The sequence below is a fragment of the Limanda limanda genome, chromosome 19 (genome assembly GCF_963576545.1).
Source record: "Limanda limanda chromosome 19, fLimLim1.1, whole genome shotgun sequence".
Lineage (NCBI taxonomy): Eukaryota > Metazoa > Chordata > Actinopteri > Pleuronectiformes > Pleuronectidae > Limanda > Limanda limanda.
Window position 1 is genome coordinate 12,019,347 of NC_083654.1, and position 21,368 is coordinate 12,040,714.

Below are 21,368 nucleotides of genomic sequence, written 5' to 3' on the forward strand. Positions count from 1 at the left end.
CTCAAACAATGACAGGATAATAAAAGTACTGTATGCAAACGGTACCCTTTAGAATTGTTAAGCTTTTATTAGAAAGCTGCATCAAATGAAAATGACAGAATAACTTGGTGTTGAGAAACCAGAGACAGTTTTTGAATTCTTAATTCACCTAGTTTTCCTTCAGATGCTCATATACCTGATTTAATAACACAGATAAAACTCTGTGTGATTTTTGAGCAAAACATTTTTTAAATAGATAATACACAGGCCACATTGACACCCCACCAGCAACTTATTCCTGTTTCATACATTTAAATTGCCATATGAACATATAACAGAGTTAGGACCGAATGGGCCAAAAAACTCATGAAACTTCATGTCCACGTCACAGATATTGAGAAAACCAATTTTGCTGCTTTGTTTGAACTCCAACAATGGATTCTTCTCATCCTACTACACATCATGTAAGCCTACACTCTCAAAGGACCTATTTAACACCACCCCCAATAGATGTGACAATAGCAGTGGATGTATGATATAAAATAGCTTTCGTCTTTGCTTGACAAGATCCCAGTGTTCACCCATTTGCTTATTCTTACTTTGGTTAATAAAACCAGCACCCGGTTACATGTAAAACCAATTTGGCCTTCAGTAGAATCCATAACTCTGCAGAGGCCAATCCAGCCCCTTAAATTCAATCAAGCTGCACTCAAGTGCACACACTCATAGATATCAGTCCCCACAATATGCCTGATTTTCTCCATCAAGAACATTTAATTACTCCCTGGGAAATTTGTGAAGATGTCGAGATGATAACCTCAAGATCTCACAATTTTTAAGACCGTGGGAAAAAAATCCAGGATCCATGCCAAAACTAAACATGCTCCATCTTGGCCCAGGTCCCATCTTCCTACCAGGTTTGGAATGGAAATCCATTAAGTAGTTTTTGTGTAAATCTTCTGACCAACAAACACACGGACCGGGATGAAAACAAAACACACCATTGCAGAGGAAACAACTATGAGCCCACAAAAGCATCACAACAATGAAAGAATCTCACAAACATTTGACAGAATACTGAAAGTTTATTAAAAAGAAACAGATCAGGATTAAAAAAAAACTTTTCAATGTCATGGTTGTTGTGACTGAGAATAATAAACTTTGAACAAACACCCTGAGGTTGTCTGAACACTGAAGCACATGAAATCACAGTGGCTCCACTGGCGATCACCACCCATGTACCTCCACGGCTGGACTCTCGCTATCAGGACGCAAGCACACACACATACAGTCACACACACACACTGTCTCTCACACACACTCATCCAGTTCACAAACACACTACTGAATTTCACCGAGGTAGAGCCGTTTATCGCTGGAGCCAGACATCACTGTGTAGAGAGACAGAGAGAGATTATTAGTCATGTTTTTCTCACGGAGCCTGAGGTGAGGAAAAACACAGCATGAAATTATATCCAACAGATTTCAAGACTCTGTGCTAATGACCACATTCTGGAAGAAAAACACACTTTGACAGGAAAATGATCTACTCTTCAAGAACCTGTTCCTCAACATATCTCTGTTCCATTCGTCTAACATGTGTTAAAGCTGGTAATCTGAGACTGCTGCAGGTTTCTCCACTCACCTATAGACTCCTCCGGGTGGAAGGCCACTTCATTGACGGAGCCAGCGTGGCCCGGCAGCTTGTACAGGATTCTGCGTGATGTGGTGTCCCAAATATACACAAATCTAAAAAGACACACAGAGTCAGTTACTTTGTTAACAACTGATACACAATAAAAACCATGATTGTTGAGGTTATTTTCTGTTTGTGGTTTAAGATATAGAGCCATGTCGGAACTGAAACTGCTGCCATGGCAGGAGACTCAGTAGAAGTGGTGAACACTCAAACCAGATGAGTTACTGGGTGCCCTATACTGTGTAAGATGAGTGATAGAGAGACTTAAAGACCTGAGAGATTACAGGAGATGACTTTATTTATATGTTGCAAAAAAAACATCCAATTTACAAACGTTCAAGGATCCATTGGATCATAGACCGAATATAAAAAGGTGGGAACCCTGTGACCAAAAAGTTAACTACGTTTGTCTAGACAGGGATGGATTTTTAACTACTTCCTCTTCTTTTAACAGCCATTGTTTATTTAATATTTATGTTCTGAGCTGCCTTTACTCAACTGGCCTTAGACCAATGTGGGTTTAAAGTCCATGGGAAAGTCGAGTGGCCACAAGCAGTTACGATGTGGTGTAACTAAAGCAAGACGGAGAATGTAGACATTTGAGATGGGAGACATTAAAAAAGGACCCATAGTGGTCATTACTGATGTGGATGATGATGTACAATGCTTCTGTTAAATTTCAATATCTTTTTTTTGTATTGTACAAATCAATACTTGTTTTACAAATGATTACTAATTAACTGTTTTTTTAAAATGCCATGTTTGTTCATTATGTTGCATATTTTGGTGCTCTAATGTTTCAGTTCAATGGACACATTACCCTCTGGTGGACAATAAAGCTGCATGTTAGTCCATTCCATTCAAAGAAACAGTAATTCCTGCAGTAGACTGTCTGCTATTTCATAAAGCCCTGGAACTGGTTTCACCTTCTCAAAAGAATGGATGAAAGATGATTGACAGACTAGACGCCAGTGGGACCCGAGGGTGAACATGGGGGTGATGTCAGGACTTTGGCTGTCTGCCGTCAATGTAACAAGAATTTCCCTGTAAATGATAATTAAATATACCATGGCCTCTAGCTCGTGTGTGTGTGTCGAGGGGGTTCTTCTCACCTGTCAGCTGAACCTGCAGCGATCTTACTGCCATCACTAGACCAGGAGCACCTCAGCAAATTCTGAACGACAGGAACAGATGTTGGAAATTTCATTAGCGACGTGACACAAGCGTTTTTACACGTGAGCTACTAAAGCCGTAATGAGTCGATGGGGAGGTTTTCTTTATCAGAAAGGACAGCAGAGAGATGGGAGAGGCAATGAATTAAGACGATGTGACAAAACTGTGGTTGGCAGCAGATGTAGAGCAGGGCAGCAGCTGTTTGTAACTTCTGTACACGGTTAGTTTCAATTCACAGATGTGACATGTGTTGCATGGCAGAGTGACGCGTTTTGATAATTAATGGCCAACACTGGCTATTCATGTTACCTTCTCAAAGTTGTGAACATTGCCTTGGAAGATCTTCACACATCTCTCCTTGGGTGCAAATGGTCGGACATCCCAAATTCGCACTATGCAGAGACACAGACAAAAGTCACATTAAACATCCAGCTAAATAAAATCAACACTTAGCTGCCTGAGGAAAAGAGAAAGATGTTTCTTATGTCCTACCTGTGTTGTCCATGGAGTTGGAGAGAAGGTACGATCCCTCAGAGCTCAGCGCGAGTCCAGTTACTGAGTCACCATGGCCGTGCATATTGTAGATCAGCTTGTTCTGCCTCAGGTCCCACACCTGCTCGACACAAACAACAGCTACTGTCAGTGTTGTCACTAAAGGGAATATCGAATAATGTCAAAGAGGTTGACCTGAGCCGATATGTCACTGATAAAAAATATATATTCAGTGGACAAAAAAAACGGTTGTGGTTTTGAGTCAGGGGAGAAAAGAGATAGACACTGATGTGCTTTACAACACAAAATACCCTGCAGCCGTGTTTGTAACCAGAAGTAGTTAACATGACGAGGCACAGAAGCACCAATGTGATTCTTGAACGTCATTTAAAAAGATGCAAGAGCCAAACAACAGAGGCAGTGGCTGTTTTATGGGCTGAGCGGCACCTGAGGGAAACAGTTAACCAGCACACTGACAATTACATAAATTCAGTATTGAACCGCCTCATTTAAAATGCATTTAAAACGCAGTGTGTTTCACAGACCACAGATATAAGTCGGCAGCGTTTTCATTATTTATATTTAACAAAGATACACAGCATACTGAATGACCCCACTCATCCTCTGCAGGAGATATTTGAGCTGAGCCACAGGGGCTGAAGATCAAAACAGAACCATTTAAAAGATCCTTTGTTTCTCTTGCCTTCACAGAGTTGGATATCCGAAGTCATTCTCGCAATCTGCAACTAAATCTACCGACGCTGTTGTTTGGCAAACTGGTCTGAAAAAGTAAAACAATAACATTTGAAATAAGGAAAAAGAAAAGTTCTTCTGTGGTGGGAAATGTGATATTTTGTGGATTACAGGAAAATTTGGTGTTGAAATAGCATCCGAAGATAACAATGTAGAGCTTCTTTTGATATTCAGTATTTTATCGATTGTCTCTGTTACTTTGCTGTTTTTTAAAAGATATATTTCTAAAGGACACTTTCTGTAACTATACCCAAATCAATGTTCTTTTTTGGATAAGAACATTTTATTTTATTTTGTTTCTCAGCCAGCTGCTACATCCCTGAAGCCAAATATTCACAATAAATGCACATTAAACAAGCTTTACGTGAGTGCTCTTCACTTCCTCCGAACATTTGCTCTCCGAAAGAGTAAAAGTCTTTTGCACTTCAAATATCATTACACTTTAGAGCTTTACAGATGATATGAACATGACAGAGCAGTATCATATGTTATTATATGATGTTATATTACCTTATGTAATCATTCGGTTTTTTTTGTACACGATGAAAGGGAATTTTCTATTAAGACATTCTAAACAAAGATGTGAAGCATGAATAGAAACAAACCGGCCGTATACAAGTTGAACATGACTGATCACAATTCAAAATGTTCTCTGTTCTTTCCAGGAGCTGTGTATATGTTTAAAAACCTGGTACCTTGATATCGTTGTCGATGCCTCCTGACAGGATCTGATCACTGGTGTCATTGAAGGTGACAGCCAACACCTGATAGGTGTTCTGGAACGTGTGGATCGCCCCCTTCTTACGAATGTCCCACAGCTACCACAGAGACAAACACACACACATAGAGAGACCATGAAGGGACCTTGACCACATATTAACTCCTAAGTACAAGATCAAAACTATAATTTAGATCCAAGACTGTGACCACTGGGAGTGTTTGGGTGAAATCTCCAAACACCAGACCCTAATTATTTGATCAAATTTGCTCAATTTCAAAAACAGGACAAAACCTCATCTACGGACAAGTTTTTTTGTCGTCAAGGAAACCGGTTTGATCCTGATTCACAAAGACCAAATCTCTGAAGAGCGGAACCAGACGACTGATCCTGGTTCTCACACCAGATAACGGGTTGATATTTAAAATGTGTAAATGAAGAGTCAGTTTATATGATTTTCTTTTGGTCTGAGAGAAGAAAATGACTGAGCTGCTGACAGAACAACTTCCTGTGACAAGAAAACTTGTCCGTAGATGAGGTTTTGTCCCTATTTTCTATAAAATTTTAAACTGTAATGCTATGAAAAGAACACCTCGATCATGACTTTCTCTAATGGAAAACCCACCTTCACTGTCCCGTCGTCGCTGCCGGTGCAGACCAGCTGGGGCCCTCGGCGGGCTGGGTAGCAGCTGTTAACGAAGGAGGTGTGGCCCTTCAGACGCTTCATCCTCTCACCTGTCTCACTGTCCCACACACCTACAGTCTTGTCTGTGCTCGCTGAGAAGAGCATGCTGAAATACACAGCAAGAAAACACAGATGTTCAAACCTTTCGACACATTTGCTTTTTCCACGGGTGTCTGACCAATCATCTCAACCCGATGGTAAAGGTTCACAAATGTGTGTTGCTCTTCATCGAATACAGGAACTGGATTGACCTGTGATGTTTGCTTGGTACGTTGGTTTAAATGAATATAAGTGATGGAGAGCTGATAATGTAACAGACTTTTATTAAACTCATTTTTCACTTTAGTTACATTCTGATATCAGTCATCCAAAAAGTTCCCCAGAAATTTGTGTCACTATTAATGCAATGGTTGGATGCATACAAAACAATTTGTCTTCCATCATCTGTGATGTTTACATACCTGCCATCTGTGTTGTAGTGCAGCTCCATCACTGCTCCGCTGTGGCCCTTCAGAGTGGCATAATTCTCACAATCTCCGTACACATTCCACATCACTGCAGCGAAGAAACACAATGTACAAGTGTTTATTCACAGTAACAGGGACTTTGCACACATTTCAACAAGTTGGTGTAAACTATAGGTTTTGCTAACTGTTTGGAGAAGTTCATACTTCGTTAATAACTTACGTATAAGTCTGTCAAATCCAGAGGAAGCCAGCGTGGCTCCGTTGGGATGAAACTTGCAGCAGTACACCTCGCCCTCGTGGCCAGACATCAGCATGATGGGGGCCTGCAGGCTGGAGCTCCGGGGGGGCCCCTGCAGGAGACACATGGACAAGGATGTGAGCTGAGAGTCTGGCGTTAGGACTTGGTGAATTGGAAAGGTGTTAGAGTCTTTATTTCTAATTTGGAAAGAGTTTGTCCAGGTGAGAGCACTGATGAGTCAAGTAAAGAGGAATTAAATATCCTTCCAGAGCTTTTTGGCGCTCAAATATTTTTGTTGGCCATAAAACAGCCACAAGGGGGGCTGTGGCTCGGGAGGATGAGCAGGTTGTCAACGGACCCCCGGTGCAATCAGTGTTATAGTGATGCATTGTTTAAATGTATCTGGGAATGGGTGAATGGCAAAATGGTACCGTAAACGTTTTGAGTTGACAGATAATTTACTATTCAATTAGCTGGGTACAGATTGTGTATGAGTGTATCGTGATATCAGACAGCACTAATCCTTTTCAGAGCACCTTGAAGAACTTAACGTAAAGAAAAGTTGCAACAAAATTATTTGGCACCTATATTGATGATCAATCATTTATTGAAGTCATTTTCCAAGCACAACTTGACTAGTTCCAGCTTCTCTGTTGTAATAAACTCAATATCACAGGGTCTTTAAGCATACTGTAGCATGGGCAATTTCAAGACGTCACTTTGGGCTTTAGAAACTGATGTGATTTGTTTCAGTTGGTGCATCTAATCCCAAATTAAAATACCAGTCTTTTGCATTTCATTAAGACGAATACTAATTTATAAACGGTTAAAATTATCAAGATTAATCGATCAGTTAACTGTGCAATACTCATTTGTATTCAGTGTTTGTGTTGCATGATAACTTATATGTATCTTCGACTGATGTCTATTTTGTGACCTTCTTATTTGAGGCTATAAGTTATAACGCAGCAAATCGCCCCGTTGTGGTCCTAATGGAGGATATTAAATCGTATATTTCTTTTAGGATAAAATATCTACAACAGGTCCCTCTCACACACCATTCAGAATGTCTATAACTTAGTTGGAGATCCAGTTGATGCGATCTAAACAGTGCGTTGCAAATACATCTTTAAGCAATGGCCATTCAAGGAGAAACCTGAAAATTTAAATGTGAATCATCATAGTCCTGCTCGTCATTAAAGGATCAGTGCATTAAGCAGCTGAGAAAACGAATGATGATTGAATCTGCTGCTTTTGAGTTTATGTTGATTTCCTGCTTCTCTGTCCAATCAACAGCGTCGTTTCACGTGTGAAAAGCATCTTTCCCAGTCCGGTGACCACACGTCAGAGGCGGTTGTTTAGTAAATAATAACCAATAAAACTAGTTGACTTTTCTCAAACAAGTTCCTTCCAGTGTTTTTCGGACCACCCCGAGCCGCACTACTTCTCCGCTCACCATCGCCACGAGTTGCTGGGACTGCGCCGCCGCCACCAGCTCGGTCCGGGGCCGCTTCGCCGCGGCCGGAACCACCGCCATGTCCGCGGCTCGCTTCTTCTGCTCAATCATCTCTGGGTCGTGGTCGCGAAGCTGTGCGAATTATGAGGTTTAAACGCTTTGTTCGACAATAACGAGCGGACGTCTTTCACACAGCGAAATCCGGCGGCGTAGCACCAACGAAGAAAAGATGGTATCTACTTCCGCCGGCTATGAGGCGTGTGATTGGTTGGAGGCTGGATGGTCTGCGCTGATTGGTTGGCTGTGGTTGTTGTCGTCCTGTGTTGCACCGGAAGTGAAACTGAACCGTCGCAGCTAACACGAACGGTACTTATGTTTTATTTCTGTTGTTTTTCTCCTGATCTAAAGTTTCATTCTCGTATTTTGCTAGTTGGTATTTTTCCTGAATGCTCGCACCAGTTGTCCTGTTGATGTGTTTTTGTTTTTTTAAGCACGGTTTTCCTGGTAGAGGGCAAAAATGGAATGTAGCTAACGTTAGCCTAGCTTCAACCATTCACAATGCGTCTCAATGGCTGTTTAGTTGCAGCAGTTGTTTTTTTCTGTCCAAGATCTTCTTTAAACCTCTTTTAAATGAGCTCAAACAAAAAGGAATTAAACCAGCCAGAGATTTCTCCCCATGTGAGTGAGCTCTGACGAAAGCATGCGATTGTTAAAGTTACTCTAAATCATAAATGCGAGGTTATTTACTTAACTGGAAATGTTTTAACTCTAACTATCAGGTTGTTTGGGTTCCTCTAAAAAAAATCCCCCGTAGGTCAGAATGTACGGCCACACTTATATTTGATTTTAATAAATGCTCAAATATATACAAAACAAAGACAACCAATATGCAAGAGCGATTGATGAATGCAATTACAAGAGAGAACACTGTTTTTGGCCTTTTGAAATGATAATGCCAAACATATAAGTCTTCAAGCTCCTTCACCCAGTTTGGAAGCCTGCTATTTTGCATTTAGTGGCCATTTTGGCCATATTACACATTTTTACTTTGAGGTACTTCTACCAGGGCTTTCATCAGATCAAATTCAAATTGAGTGTCATCACAACAAGATGGAGATACAAACTAACTCAAAGATTGATTTTTCGTCACACGGTGTGACCGTGGCGTGGCGTCAAAGTTTGACGACACACCATTAAAACATGATGTTCTATATCGCGGACATACATGGACCATGAATCCTTTGATGCTGAGCCGTCAACAAACAACTCAGTGGTCATAGATTAAAGGAATCCTTATGTCTTGAAAGGCGACGTCTCTCTCTCTTCTCAGAATTGGGACATTTCCTCAAACCGTCTTAACTTTGAGGTACGGCGAGGCTTCATCCTTCACCAAAGGAGACAATGTTGTCATAACTCCACTGTGCATTGTCCTATCACCACCAAACTTCTGTCTCATGATCAGAGTCCAAGCCTGAATTTCTCTTTGTGTCAATATTTCCTCAGTCATTTTTTATTTTTTCAGTCAAAAGGCAAAACGCATGCAGCGCTTCAAAATGCATGTGCTCGGGCCCGCTCAGTGCTGCTTTGCAGGCCTAGAAATTTCAGAAATTGTATTTTATAGTTGGTACTTTCAATGGTTGCACAATCCTGGTTCTTATTACAGCCTTAAAGTAAATTTAAAAATGTGTTATATTGTTTCTTGGGGTGCCCACTAGTTATTATTATTATTTAATGTGAAACAGTTAATATATATTAGAAATGACAAGTACACAGTCCCTGATAGAATATTTAGATTCCAAACCATATTTAATGCCCTGCAACCTATAGTGAGAACAGTACTTTTCATTATATCAATATGATATTAATACATGCATTGTGTAGATGTTCGAATTTAAGATGTGATCCCTCTATTGTTCATCATGTGAGACAGTCTTCGAAGGTTAGTTTTAAAAAGGGTATTCCTTCCATTTTAAGACCTCCCAAATAATGAACTATTTGTCATTTTCAGTCTTCCAGATCTACGTCTTGATACCTGTGGTCAGCCTCCACTGACACAATGTCTGACAGTGATGGTCAAGCCAAGGAGCCGGCTGGATTGGAAGGTCTGCCACCACTTTACAGCATCGCCAAGGGAGAAGTGGTTTCTGTGCAGACCTATGGAGCTTTTGTTCGACTGCCAGGATACAAGAAGGAAGGTGTGTGGAAGTTCACATATCTGCATAGATCTTTATTGTTTCAAATATTCAGAGCAAAAACTTTCGCAAAACCAAAATGATTAATGAATAATTTTGAACTCAGTTTGAGTTTTTTCTAAAAGAGCTATAAGATCATGTGCCTGTAGAGAGGGAAACAGTGCGAACGTTGTGGCCTCGGACAATCCATATTTACACAAGGGTTTACATTTTTTAACCAAATACTTTATTGTCAGACATTATCCTTGATCTAAAGGAACTAAACTCCAGTTGCTAATTTTCACCACTGAGGGGCAGACTGAACAAAGTGCACTGGGGAAAAAATCTACCCCACCTGCACCTTGGTTCTCAAAAAGTTTGAGAAAATGCTGCATATTTAGCTTGAATTTGAAACCTGAAAAGAGAGTAAAGTTTAGGTTGAAAAGTAAATTCATTGTTGGCTTCTCTTTATGGTCAGGCTCTACTTTCATTGCCAGCAATAGAAAGATGTATCTGTTTGTCGAAATTTTCACATCTAACCTCCTTTCTTCTGCGCACGCAGGCCTGGTTCATGTGAGTGAGATGTCGGCCTCACGGGTTGAGAACGCCTCCGAAATAGTCGATATGGGAGAACAGGTGTGGATTAAAGTCATTGGGAAAGAGGTAACAGCACACAGCACACAACACACACACTGAACACACACACACACACTCTACTGTATGCAGCTGCAGCTCTTTCCTCTACTTCTCAGATTCGTGATGAGAAGGTGAAGATGTCCTTCTCAATGAAAGCTGTCAATCAGGGAACAGGGCGGGACCTGGACCCCAATAATGTCAATGCCGAGTAAGTGTTGACACCTGTTATTTTTGTGTGTGTTTGTCTGTGCCATGTACAGGTGAGTGTGTGTGTGTGATTGTGACTGTGTGTGACTGCAGGCAGGATGCGAGGCGACGTAAGATGTTCAGAGACCATTCTGGCAACAGGATCACACTGGACGCTGTGCTCAACACGACGTGTAAGAAGTGCGGCTGCAAAGGTACAAACAACAACATGAACAATGCAACTGATACAACAGAACAAAACACAGAGGCTGCAATTGTTTGCAACAGCGTTTTTCTGGGATTTTGTTTTGCAGCCATTTGAATAAATCATTACTGTTCTCTGCAGGTCACTTTACAAAGGACTGTTTCACTACTCCGGGCTTGCAGTACGCTCTTTTGCCTGAAGAGGAGGCTGGAGGACCACGGCAGCAGCAACAGCAACAACAGCAGCCCTCAACAGCTGCTCTTATGCCAGAGTCAGACAAAAAGAAGAAGAAAAAGAAGGTGAATGTGTGACCCCTCATGTCCAGCAGGGCTCTCACTTCTACTCCACTCTTTTTGTGAAACGCTTCTCTGTTGTTTCACACGCTTACATGCTGATGTATTTAAAAATCACTGTTTAATTTTGAGGTATTGAAACAGCTGAAACTGCTTTGTACATATTTCTTCATCGTTGCTCATCCACTTCCCTTTATTGCCTCACAGAACATTTTTCTTCTTTTTGTTTATTCATCTCCCAGGAGAAGAAAATGAAGAAGAGGAAGAGGGAGAGGAAGGAGTCAGACAGCGACAGCAGCCACAGCAGCGAGTGCAAAACCAAGAAGAGGCGTCACGACCCCACTCATGACAAAGAGGACAAGAAGAAACATAAGAAACATAAGAAACATAAATCTCACAAACACTGCTAAAAAACACACAACCACACACACATACACACTGCAGCCATCTCACAGACGCAAAAAAGGGAAGTGGTTAGCAAAGGAGTGATAGACATCCAGTTGTGCATCTTAAAATAATTTCTTCATCACCAGCTTATTATAGAATCCTTCCCCATAAAATCCTGTTCCTTTACGTTAAAGAAAGTTTTGCTAAATGTCTCCACGATCTTAGAAGCGTGTTTAGACCTGTCAAGTTTCAAAAAGAAACTAAATAGTTGGGAAGGAAATATCTGCAAACACGAAAATATCAGACGACAAGACCCACTTGTCCTAATGAAACCTCTGGCTCCCCCGCAGCGGGAGGAAGTTCATGCATCATTTGAAACTAGATATGTGTAAGCAATATGGCAGCAAGTGGCTGTCCCCCATGAAATCCAGATATTGTTCACAGATATCCGGTTTCCAACGCTCTGGGAAATCCATTAAGCAGAAATGAGGCAGTAAGGCCAGCTTCTTAGGAAGGGTCTGACATGAAAGACCTTGACATAATCCACATAAGCTACAAACACACACCCCCACACACATACGCACAGAGGAAGAGGTAAAGACACAAACAGGAAATGTGATGCAGCGCAAGCCAGCATGTCAGGAACCTCATGCTACGAAGATATCCTTAGGTAGTCCGCCGCTTATTGTGCACTTGTGTGCGCATCCATGTTTGTTTATATATCTTGCCTCCAGGGGCCTGCTCACAATACACACACACCCCTCTTCCTGCATGTCAACCTGTTAACTCCATTAAAGGTGTTTTATTTGTAAAAGTTAAAAAAAAAGCCTCTTAGTCTCTTTGTTAATGGACCTTGAACTTGTAACGCTGCTATTGGAGTCCGGCCTCGGGAGCCAAAATACACACACACACACAAACATGAGAAATTCTCAGGTGGAATCCAGGGGTTCACCCTGAGTCATGTGAAGTTCATGTTTTCGAGTGAGGGAAGGAGTCTCAGAGCCGGGTTGAGTGGTTTACACAACATGGATTTCAGGTTTTGTCATGTACAGTGAGGTAAAAAGTTGCACAAAAGCACTTTTCCAATAGATGACCCTTTGCCGATGTAAGACAAGATAAGGCCACATTAGAAACATGACCCAGATTCCATGCTTCAGCACATAGGATTGCAGAATGATAGATCGTTTCCAGCTGCGGTGGTTTGACTTCAGTAAGTGAGTGAGTGCACTTCTCTGGTAATGACTCTAGTTTGCTGCTCTCTTACATTTCCTTCACTCTCATTTCTCCTGTTTGCTCAAGCAGGATGCAAAGAACGCACAACCAGAAATATGAGCTTGTGTTTCATTTTTAAGCATAAGTTAAATACAAACTCAGCTGAGATAGTAAAACTGGACTGCACCCCCCCCCCCCCCCCTTCTACAGGATATCCTTGAAGTGTGTGGCATTTCTGCCTCGCTAATGGAATAATTCATTTATCTTTGTATGTTGTTTGAAAAACAGATTTCCGTGACAGAGAATAGTTGTTTGGACAAATGAAGGAAATAATTAATACATTTAATGTTTTGAACTGACAAACCACCATGTACAGATAATAGAGTGAAAACTCTGCTCGCACTGTGAATGTATTTGGATTCATGTCTTCAGACAAGTGTGGGAGGACTCAGACTTCAGCAGTGCTTTGATTTAAATGCACATTGAAATATTTGAGTTATGAATGTGTTGGATTGAAAGTGAAAGCTACAGAAGTCGTGGAACTCAATGATGAACTCGACTGATGCAGCCTGTGAGAAGTGTCTGAAAGCTCTGGAAGAACCTTGTGTGTGGACAGAGAAATAAGAACTTTATTAGTCTATTATTCTGTGATCAAAAAACTTTATTGGGTCAAGTATAAACTTTCAATTAATAATTACATTAGTATTTTCTTTGCACCTTTCTGCATGTAATTCATATGTGTGTGTATAAGAGATCTGATAAAATCAGAGCAAAATATTTGTTTCTGTTTAAATTTTTGATCTTGACAGAGGTCGACTCCAACCTTTGTCCAACATGCTGTTCATAGGTTTGAAGTAAGAATCATTCCGTCATACAGATGACCTTCACAGAGACATGTGTCAGTGTTTGGTGAGAAAACACAGTGGCTGCACAGGTGAATCTATACAGTTATCCTGAAAGTCTCATTGTTCAGGCCTTGTGTTGCAGCTGGACTTTTTTACATGATATAACACGTCATCTTTTCTTGTGACCTTTTTCGGCCCAGACTAACTATAGGAGGGGACGGCAGAAGGTTGCCTGGACCCTTTCACCCCGTCACCCCTCTGCTAGTTGGCAAGCCGTCCCAAACACATGACACCAATCTACTGTGGGAGGGAAAGATCCAAATATAGATGGCACACACACACCCACACACACACACACAAAGTACAGAATACAACAGTATCCACACATCTACCTCTAGCCTTGACCCGTGACAACATTTTCCCCTCTGCTAGCCAGGGTAAAGGCGAACACACAAACACACAAAGGAGCTATATTTAATCCCCCTGAGTCTGTGTAAATGTGAAGCTGTGATGGAATCTATGGTAACACTTCTGGATGTACTCAGACGTGCACGGTTGTGTTGCACTATTGAACTCTTACACCACACTGTTTTCTCTGAGTCAAAACCAAAAGTCTGACTGGTTAGACACTCTTCTCTTTTTAAAGTTCAGTTATGAATCCATGACGGCAGCATTTGTCTGAACCTGAGTCTAGTCTCTTTCACTTCACATCACTAGCTACGACACTTCCCAACTGCCCGAACAGAGTAAATCAGCCTTTTGCTTTCATGCACCACCAAGACATCGGAAATGTACTGGGGCCATCCTCTCTCTGCTCTTGTTTAAAAACTGGTTAAAATATATTTTTCATTGCACAATGTCAACCCTTTTTCATTTTAGCCACTGATTCCAGTTTATTTTCTTAGATTTGAATGTGTTGGCTTTGATTTGGTATATTTTTGTCTGTGTAGTCCAGGTGTAACTCACATGTGTTTTCACAGTCACATTATAGGGACTTGTCTTCCTTATGGGGACATAATACTGTAGATTGTTACATTTAAGCGTGAAGATTAATGTGATACTCTAAATGAAAAAAGGTTTTGAGTTTTATTTGTCCCAGATTCCCAGATTTTAAACTATTTTGCTATCCATCTGGATCAGGAATCCATATTGTACAATAAGAAGGGCCCTTCTCTGTTAATGAAAGATGAAATAAAAGGATAAATTAAATTAAAACTCCCAATATTGGATTTTACATGACATCTACTGATCAGAGCTGCAAACAAATACTAATTTCTAATCAAAATTTGCTTATTTTGTACTTGTAGACTTCAGGATCAGTTTAATAAACTTTATATTTAGTCAATTTTGCTCGTAATCCCAGCAGCCACCACGTAAAGACCGTTAGGAAGAATTTCAATGTTTTACCACTTCATCCAACTGTGAGGAAACTTTCATTTTTATTTTCAGGTCTCAATAGTTAAACAAAAACGTTTTTAACACTTCCAGGTTTATCAGAGCATATGTTATTCATAACACATTTCGTTAAAAAAAAAATTCCACAGACCTGTTTAAAGAACAAAACAACAACAACTCATTGGAATTTATTCAGTGTTTGAACAAAAGAGTAAAGAGAGGGACAGGAGGGAAGATGGAGGTTGCAAAGAACAGCAACGCAAAAACTGATCAATCAGACTGAAGGGGAGGAGGGGGAATCTGCAGCAGACACACGGGGTCCGGCTGCTTGGCCTGGGCTGAGGTGCCGTTAACGTAGATCAAGGCACAGACGCTTCAGATGATGCAGGGGGGGGGACTCTGGGTTGGGTTTTCACTATGCCTTCTCATAGCGACGTGTGCAAACGATGTCTCCCATTGTGAGTGTCTGTGATGGAGAGAGAAAGAAAGATATGATAAGACAACAAACACATACAGACACACACATATATAAGAAATTGTTGTGTATGTGCAGGTTGTGTGAGTTTTTCTATGACTTACCAGTATGAGGGCGTTCTCATTGATTTCTCTGACCAGACTGGTCTCTTTGCCGTCCCACTTCTGTACGTGCACCATCTTTCCGCCGTCTATTTTGATAATGGACTGCAGACAAACAAAGATGTACAGCTGTAGTTAATAGATCCCATTAAATTGAATTTGACCCAGTCCTGTGCATTTTTACGATTTTGCAACAAATTACTCAAATCCATTTTGAGTAATTTGCTTGCTAAACTTGTACTTAACTTGGTTTCCTGCTTTTTGTGACTTTATATTTCTTAAATCATTTATTTATTGAATATATTTAATTGTGTAATGGTCCAAGATCACAACCATTTCATTCTGCACTTCAAGTCAACACATCTCAAATGTTTTGAATAAAATTTTCACGAAATGTTGAGTTTTAATGCTTTTTCAATTTAGCTTTTACTTTTAAAGAGGCCGCCTATGTTATTTCATCTTTCAAAATGTGTGCTATGACGTCACCTCTGACCCGAACCTCTGATCTCTGAACCTCCTTCTCAAGTTCACGTCTAAAACAAGCACGAAAGCCCCGACTGTGACAAATCCGACTTGTTTGTTGCGCCTCATGACTGAATTATCACTCCCTGCTCATCACATGCTACATTCAAGGCTACAGCAGGATTTTGTGGATTATGACTGTGTAATAAAACTTCACAGAAAGTTACTTAGAACCCTCTCAATCATATTAAAACACTGTAAAAGAATAAACAGAGATTTTTACAGTCCCTGTGAGCCAACTGGCCTTTGACCTCTCACCTTAACCTTCCTATCATCGGCGGTCGTCTCGTCGAACTCCTCATCCAGCTTGAAGCTGAGCTCTGTGTTCTTGACGGAGCTCTGGGTCTTCAAGGTGACGGTGTCACCCTCCACTGAGATGATGGTAGTGGGCTTGGTGAGTCCTCCCACCTTGCGGGTGGTGAAACCCACACCTTAAGAAAACCAAAGCAGGTCTGTCATGAAAATGGTGCCTTGACATTCACAAACAGCTATGAACAAGTCTGTAGATGTGCATACTGGCAGCTTAGAGGCTGAGCAACCGTCAAACTTTCTTCAGAGATTAATTTACATTATAATTAAGGACAAGTTTACCGATCCACAAGCCAATCCAGTTGCCGTGCAAAGCTTCAGGCTTGGAAAGTAAGAATTGCTCTTCAACTTCAAACACTCCATAGCAGATGTGTGCACAGAGAGCTGCAAACACCAGTTATTTGTATGGTGGCTGTCTGTAACTGTCATGTTCCACTGGGAGTCAGGCTTGGGGGTCACTTTGTATGAGCAGTAGCTATATATTCTGAGCATGCACACTATGAATCAAATCAAAATAGCACACAGCCGCTCATATTCACTGTCCATATTTTCATTCTCAGCTCATCTAGTTGGAACAGTTGGAAACCTTATAGTGTAGTGGAGCTCGTGCACAGTTGGTACCAGTGTTCACGCATATACACCCAATTGGTGGGTTCATGGGCGTCTTCCCGGAGGCCTGCAGGGTCGATACAAATGGCACGCTGACCCTTGCATACTTGCGAGTGTGTTTAGTATGACACTACAACATGAACTTTAATGCTTGATAAATAAAGAGAGCAAACAGACAAGAGTTCCAGGAACAAATGTGCTTAAGCTAAAGTATAAGTAAAAATATCTGGCCTCGTGGTGGAACTAGATTTTCTTTCAAATCCATGAAATAGACTTTGAGATAGGTAGATGATTCATTCTGTGATGAATCGGTGCCAATCCAAGCAAACCTGTGATCTGGGAGGATGACAGAAAACTTGGTATTCTAGCCTACAATTGTTGAGATATGGAACACTGACAAATATAAACCACCACTATACCGTTGTGGTAGATTTTTAATTAATTTATAAGCAATAATCTTTTGATCAAGTTCAAGGAATATGCTGAGAGCAGTAGCTGTGGATTTGCCCTCCAGCCCTCCTTCACCTGGCACACACTCTAATCTTTTGTTTGTCTGTTGTCCCAACCCGCAACGTGTTCTTCAAACACGGAGAGTTCAGTTGACCCGACGCCTGTTCAGACATGTGTCTGTGCAACCAATCACTTTCTTTAACTTCACTGTTGTTGTGCGACGGATCAAGAAAGTTCAGTTTATTAGATCATACGGTTCAGAAGTGGGTGTAAATCTCTTTACACTCCTACTGTAACAACAGAAAGTCAGGTTGACAATCCGGTTTCTATACAAGTCGTCCGTGTGTGTGTGTGTAGAGTTGTGTTGAGGGGTCACATGGCTCGGAGCGGTCAATTGTCATTATAAACACACACACACACACACACCCATATCTTTAAGTCTTTTGTGTAACTTTTTCCTGTGAAAATTCACAATCACACCTAACCAGTGTGAGAGGTATTTTGAGGACCACTTAATTTCTACCTTCTCGTTCCATTAGCTCCTTGGCACCGGGGCCAACTTAATATTCAACTCCCATGGCTTCAAACAATGAACAGCTTTCAGTGAAGGTCACCCACATTGTGCTCAAGTGTGTGTGCTCATGGGCTACTTAGCATATGTGTACTTATATCTTTGTGAGGACCATTCTGTGCAATGACCCTACAGGGTGAGACACTTTGGCTGGTCCTAACGTTTGGTTTTAGTGTTAGGGTAAGGACATTACAGCTAGTTTGAGGATGGGTTTAGGTTAGGTCACGGAATCAGGTTTAATTTTTAAGTAAGGACTAGGTTTAATTCAAGGTGAGGATAGATTTCTGTTCAAAGTTAGGATCGGGTTTAGTTTAAAGCAAACTAGTTTAAGGATTAGGTTAAGTTGTGATGGTTACGTTTGGGGTAAGTGGCTTGGAACTGCATTGTGCCCATGAGCGTCCTCACTAACAGAAGAAGAAGAATGTGTGTGTGTGTGAATCACAGCTACTTGCCATTCTGATTTTCTCACAGTGGCTTGATTTTCTATTCTCCACTAAGAGGGGGCCCCTCCCTCATTTACGGCACTTAGGGACATGTGGTCAACCACTCTACCTCCCCCACGGTGCCATTCTCCTCTTTCTTTCTTTCTCTCTCTCTGCCCCACTACCTCTTTCCACCCTTATTCTTTCTCTAACTCAATTCTTTCGTTCTTCATCTTCCTCCCTTATCTGCCGCTTCATTCTCTTCTCTCGTTTTACTTTTCCCAGGCCCTGCATTTACAAACAGACACACCTTAGAGCGTTTATACAGCTCCATCTCCACATGTGCTCACATGCAGGGATGGCCCCATTGCATCCTCTCATGGCTCGCGCATGCGCCCACCCGCACACGCACACACACACACACACACTCACACTTACCCAGAGCCTTCATGTAGTCATCGAACTTATCACTCTCCTTCAGGTTCCATGTTCCAACGAAAGCCTCGGCCATCTCTGCAGCAGTGAGTGGGAGTGAGAGAGTGTGTGTGAGAGAGAGAGAGGAGAGCGTGAGGCTGCAGAGAGAGGGAGCGACAGAGTGAGAGAGGAGGGAGACAGACACTCAGTGTGTAGTCATCGCACTGCGATCCTACTGGCTGGATTTGTAACTGCTGTTCCTGACGTCATATAGAGGACTGGGTGGACGGGGGGGTGGACGGGGGGGTGGACGGGTGTGCGTCCGTGTGTGTGTGTATAAATATATTTGGATGGGAATTTGAATTTGTTTCAATAATTCTACTCATTTATTTGATTTGCATCTGTCCTCTAGGTAGTATGATAATAATAAGAACAACAATGCTACTAATACTAATCATATTAATATAGTAATGTTGTTTGGGGGGGGGGGGGGTGACTAGTGTGTGATGCCTTATAGGCACAAATCACTACCACGCAAATAAAGTATATTTGAATTGGAATATTTCTGAATTATTTCTTTTCATTTATTTGTTTTGAGAAGTTAGATTAGAATCGTTTGTTTGACTTGATTTGATTTGATTTTTTTCTTTTTTTGTGTCATGGACATTATGTTCCCATCTTGAATAGCTTAGAAGCGGCATTACTGAGAGAGAGAGAGAGAGATAAATATTTAGAAACAAAGGTAGCCAACCTAAAGGATTGAATTAAAATAATCTAAACATATCTGGATCAAAGAGACTCAAATTGAAATGGAACATTTGAGAATTAGAGAGGAGGGATCCGAGAGAGCAACAGGGCCGTCGTCAGAAAAACAAACCCAGGGCTGGAAGAATAAAAGGCAGAGTAAAGAAAGAGAGTGGGAGCCAGAGGAAGAGGGGGAGGAGTTGTTGAACAAACCCCTCTTGTCAATAGATAAAGAGAAGGAGAACAGATTGAGACTGAGAGGAGGGTGGGGGGGATGATTGATTCTTATAGAGGTGGGGCTGGCGGGATTGAAGGTTGAAAAGAGTGCCATGATTGTATTTTCTTAGGCCCCTCGGCTTGTCGCAATATACTTTTCTCTTTTTATCTCTTGTCTTTGTGCTTTTATGACATTGACTTTTTATTTTACTGTTAGTGCACAGAGGCTGACCCAAAGGTGTGAGGGTGTGTTATGCACAGACTTGTAAACACACAATCACAATTGCACGTTACGGCTGAGTAGGATGCTTTACGTTTATGAGGGGTGCAAAAGTTGTGAGTGGTTGGTGTGTGACTACATACCAAAGTTTGTTTATCTCATTTAGAATCGTTTTTTAAAATTTCCCCCTGGACACCGACTATATGGATGATTAGATTTTGCACTTTGTTTATAGTCCACAAATCTCATGAAATGCATAAAAAACAGAAAGTCCATCACAAAAGGTACAAAACTGTCTTTTAAAAACTTTAAAAAGGGCAGAATCATGTCAGGACCAGAAACCTTGATGGTTGTTAGAATGTTTTCTCCTCCATGGCTGAAAGTAGTCCCTAATATATACATTACTTTTCTCCTGTTAAAATAACAATAGCTAAATACTTCAGGGGTAACTTTACCATGGAATCACTGAGCCTGATAAAAACAAATTTAGACTATTTTGTTTGTGAAGCCCGTTTGAAATGTGTGTCTCCAGTGGGAACAAATGGATTAACCCCTTACCTACAGGGCAGAGAGGTCAAAAAGTAGGGGAAAGAGTAAATGAGATGGGTTCATGCTAAATGGAAAGACCGTACAAGCTACAGTTAAATTCTTAACTAACGCAGACTAAACATGTTGTTTTTTCCCCTCCAACCTAAAGCCTTATTATTTCTAATGAGGTCCTGCATTTTTTATTTTAAAGAAATATTGAAGATCTGAAGCCAAATAGTCAAGAGATTTGGTCCAGGCAAGCCCAGGCACTTTTTTTTATCTTGTTAATACAAAACAAACTTCTACTTGTTTAAACAAAAACAAGAAATGCTTGTAATAACTGGTAAAATACTTCTCAAGACTACAATATTTGTGACACTGCAAATTAACATTGTTGGATTGTTAGTGTATGTAAAGGCTACAGCTATGTGCCTGAAGGTTTTCTGCCCCCATTACGTTAGGACCTGAACAATGTCCCCACAACATTTCCTATACAATGCATGTGGAAGGACTCACGCTGTGCTGGTGCATTCCTTAGTCCTCAACCATAACCACTCCTACTCCACCCGTCTCTTACAACAGTCGCACATTTGGCAAACACATGTTGTCACTGTTTGGCTGTGTGGAGGCCGCCAACTGGACAAACAAAACTTCTTCTGAGTTTTTATAACAGTCGAAATCTACCACAGGTTCTCTGTTAAGGTGAGGGGTATTCAGCTGCAACATACAACTACACCACTAGATGTCACCAAATTCTACACACTGAACCTTTAATTAGATCATGTAATCCAAACTTA

The 21,368-nt window shown here is 41.1% G+C and overlaps 3 protein-coding genes across 3 annotated transcripts; 1 reads left to right on the top strand and 2 right to left on the bottom strand.

The window, feature by feature from the left end:
- Window positions 1-1,051: 1,051 nt before the first annotated feature.
- On the bottom strand, window positions 1,052-7,869 carry snrnp40 (small nuclear ribonucleoprotein 40 (U5)). Its single transcript, XM_061092738.1, has 10 exons — window positions 7,661-7,869; window positions 6,187-6,316; window positions 5,961-6,054; window positions 5,440-5,605; window positions 4,792-4,914; window positions 3,344-3,464; window positions 3,161-3,243; window positions 2,791-2,852; window positions 1,625-1,728; window positions 1,052-1,370 (listed from the first exon to the last, which is right to left on the bottom strand). The coding sequence occupies exons 1-10, from the start codon at window positions 7,769-7,771 to the stop codon at window positions 1,321-1,323; spliced, it is 1,044 nt and encodes a 347-aa protein (XP_060948721.1). The 5' UTR covers window positions 7,772-7,869; the 3' UTR covers window positions 1,052-1,320.
- A 119-nt stretch (window positions 7,870-7,988) lies between these two features.
- zcchc17 (zinc finger, CCHC domain containing 17) lies at window positions 7,989-12,425 on the top strand. The gene is made up of 7 exons (XM_061092714.1): window positions 7,989-8,026; window positions 9,669-9,855; window positions 10,394-10,494; window positions 10,584-10,675; window positions 10,768-10,868; window positions 11,000-11,157; window positions 11,394-12,425. Exons 2-7 carry the CDS (start codon window positions 9,717-9,719, stop codon window positions 11,559-11,561), a joined length of 759 nt encoding a protein of 252 aa, XP_060948697.1. The 5' UTR covers window positions 7,989-8,026; window positions 9,669-9,716; the 3' UTR covers window positions 11,562-12,425.
- Window positions 12,426-15,015: 2,590 nt separating this feature from the next.
- Window positions 15,016-19,067, bottom strand: fabp3 (fatty acid binding protein 3, muscle and heart). The gene is made up of 4 exons (XM_061093405.1): window positions 18,888-19,067; window positions 16,347-16,519; window positions 15,570-15,671; window positions 15,016-15,456 (listed from the first exon to the last, which is right to left on the bottom strand). Exons 1-4 carry the CDS (start codon window positions 18,958-18,960, stop codon window positions 15,406-15,408), a joined length of 399 nt encoding a protein of 132 aa, XP_060949388.1. The 5' UTR covers window positions 18,961-19,067; the 3' UTR covers window positions 15,016-15,405.
- Between the last annotated feature and the right edge of the window lie 2,301 nt (window positions 19,068-21,368).

Excerpts from the sequence above, each read along its gene's own strand:
- snrnp40 (XM_061092738.1), bottom strand. The coding sequence starts at position 7,771 with ATGATTGAGCAGAAGAAGCGAGCCGCGGACATGGCGGTGGTTCCGGCC. Across the intron at positions 3,465-4,791 it reads GCATCGACAACGATATCAAG|GTGTGGGACCTGAGGCAGAA; the intron begins GTACCAGGTTTT and ends TGTGTCGAGCAG. Across the intron at positions 2,853-3,160 it reads ATGTTCACAACTTTGAGAAG|AATTTGCTGAGGTGCTCCTG; the intron begins GTAACATGAATA and ends CCTGTCGTTCAG.
- fabp3 (XM_061093405.1), bottom strand. The coding sequence starts at position 18,960 with ATGGCCGAGGCTTTCGTTGGAACATGGAACCTGAAGGAGAGTGATAAG. Across the intron at positions 16,520-18,887 it reads TGACTACATGAAGGCTCTGG|GTGTGGGTTTCACCACCCGC; the intron begins GTAAGTGTGAGT and ends GGTTTTCTTAAG. Across the intron at positions 15,672-16,346 it reads CCGATGATAGGAAGGTTAAG|TCCATTATCAAAATAGACGG; the intron begins GTGAGAGGTCAA and ends GTTTGTCTGCAG.
- zcchc17 (XM_061092714.1), top strand. The coding sequence starts at position 9,717 with ATGTCTGACAGTGATGGTCAAGCCAAGGAGCCGGCTGGATTGGAAGGT. Across the intron at positions 9,856-10,393 it reads GCCAGGATACAAGAAGGAAG|GCCTGGTTCATGTGAGTGAG; the intron begins GTGTGTGGAAGT and ends CTGCGCACGCAG. Across the intron at positions 10,869-10,999 it reads TAAGAAGTGCGGCTGCAAAG|GTCACTTTACAAAGGACTGT; the intron begins GTACAAACAACA and ends TGTTCTCTGCAG.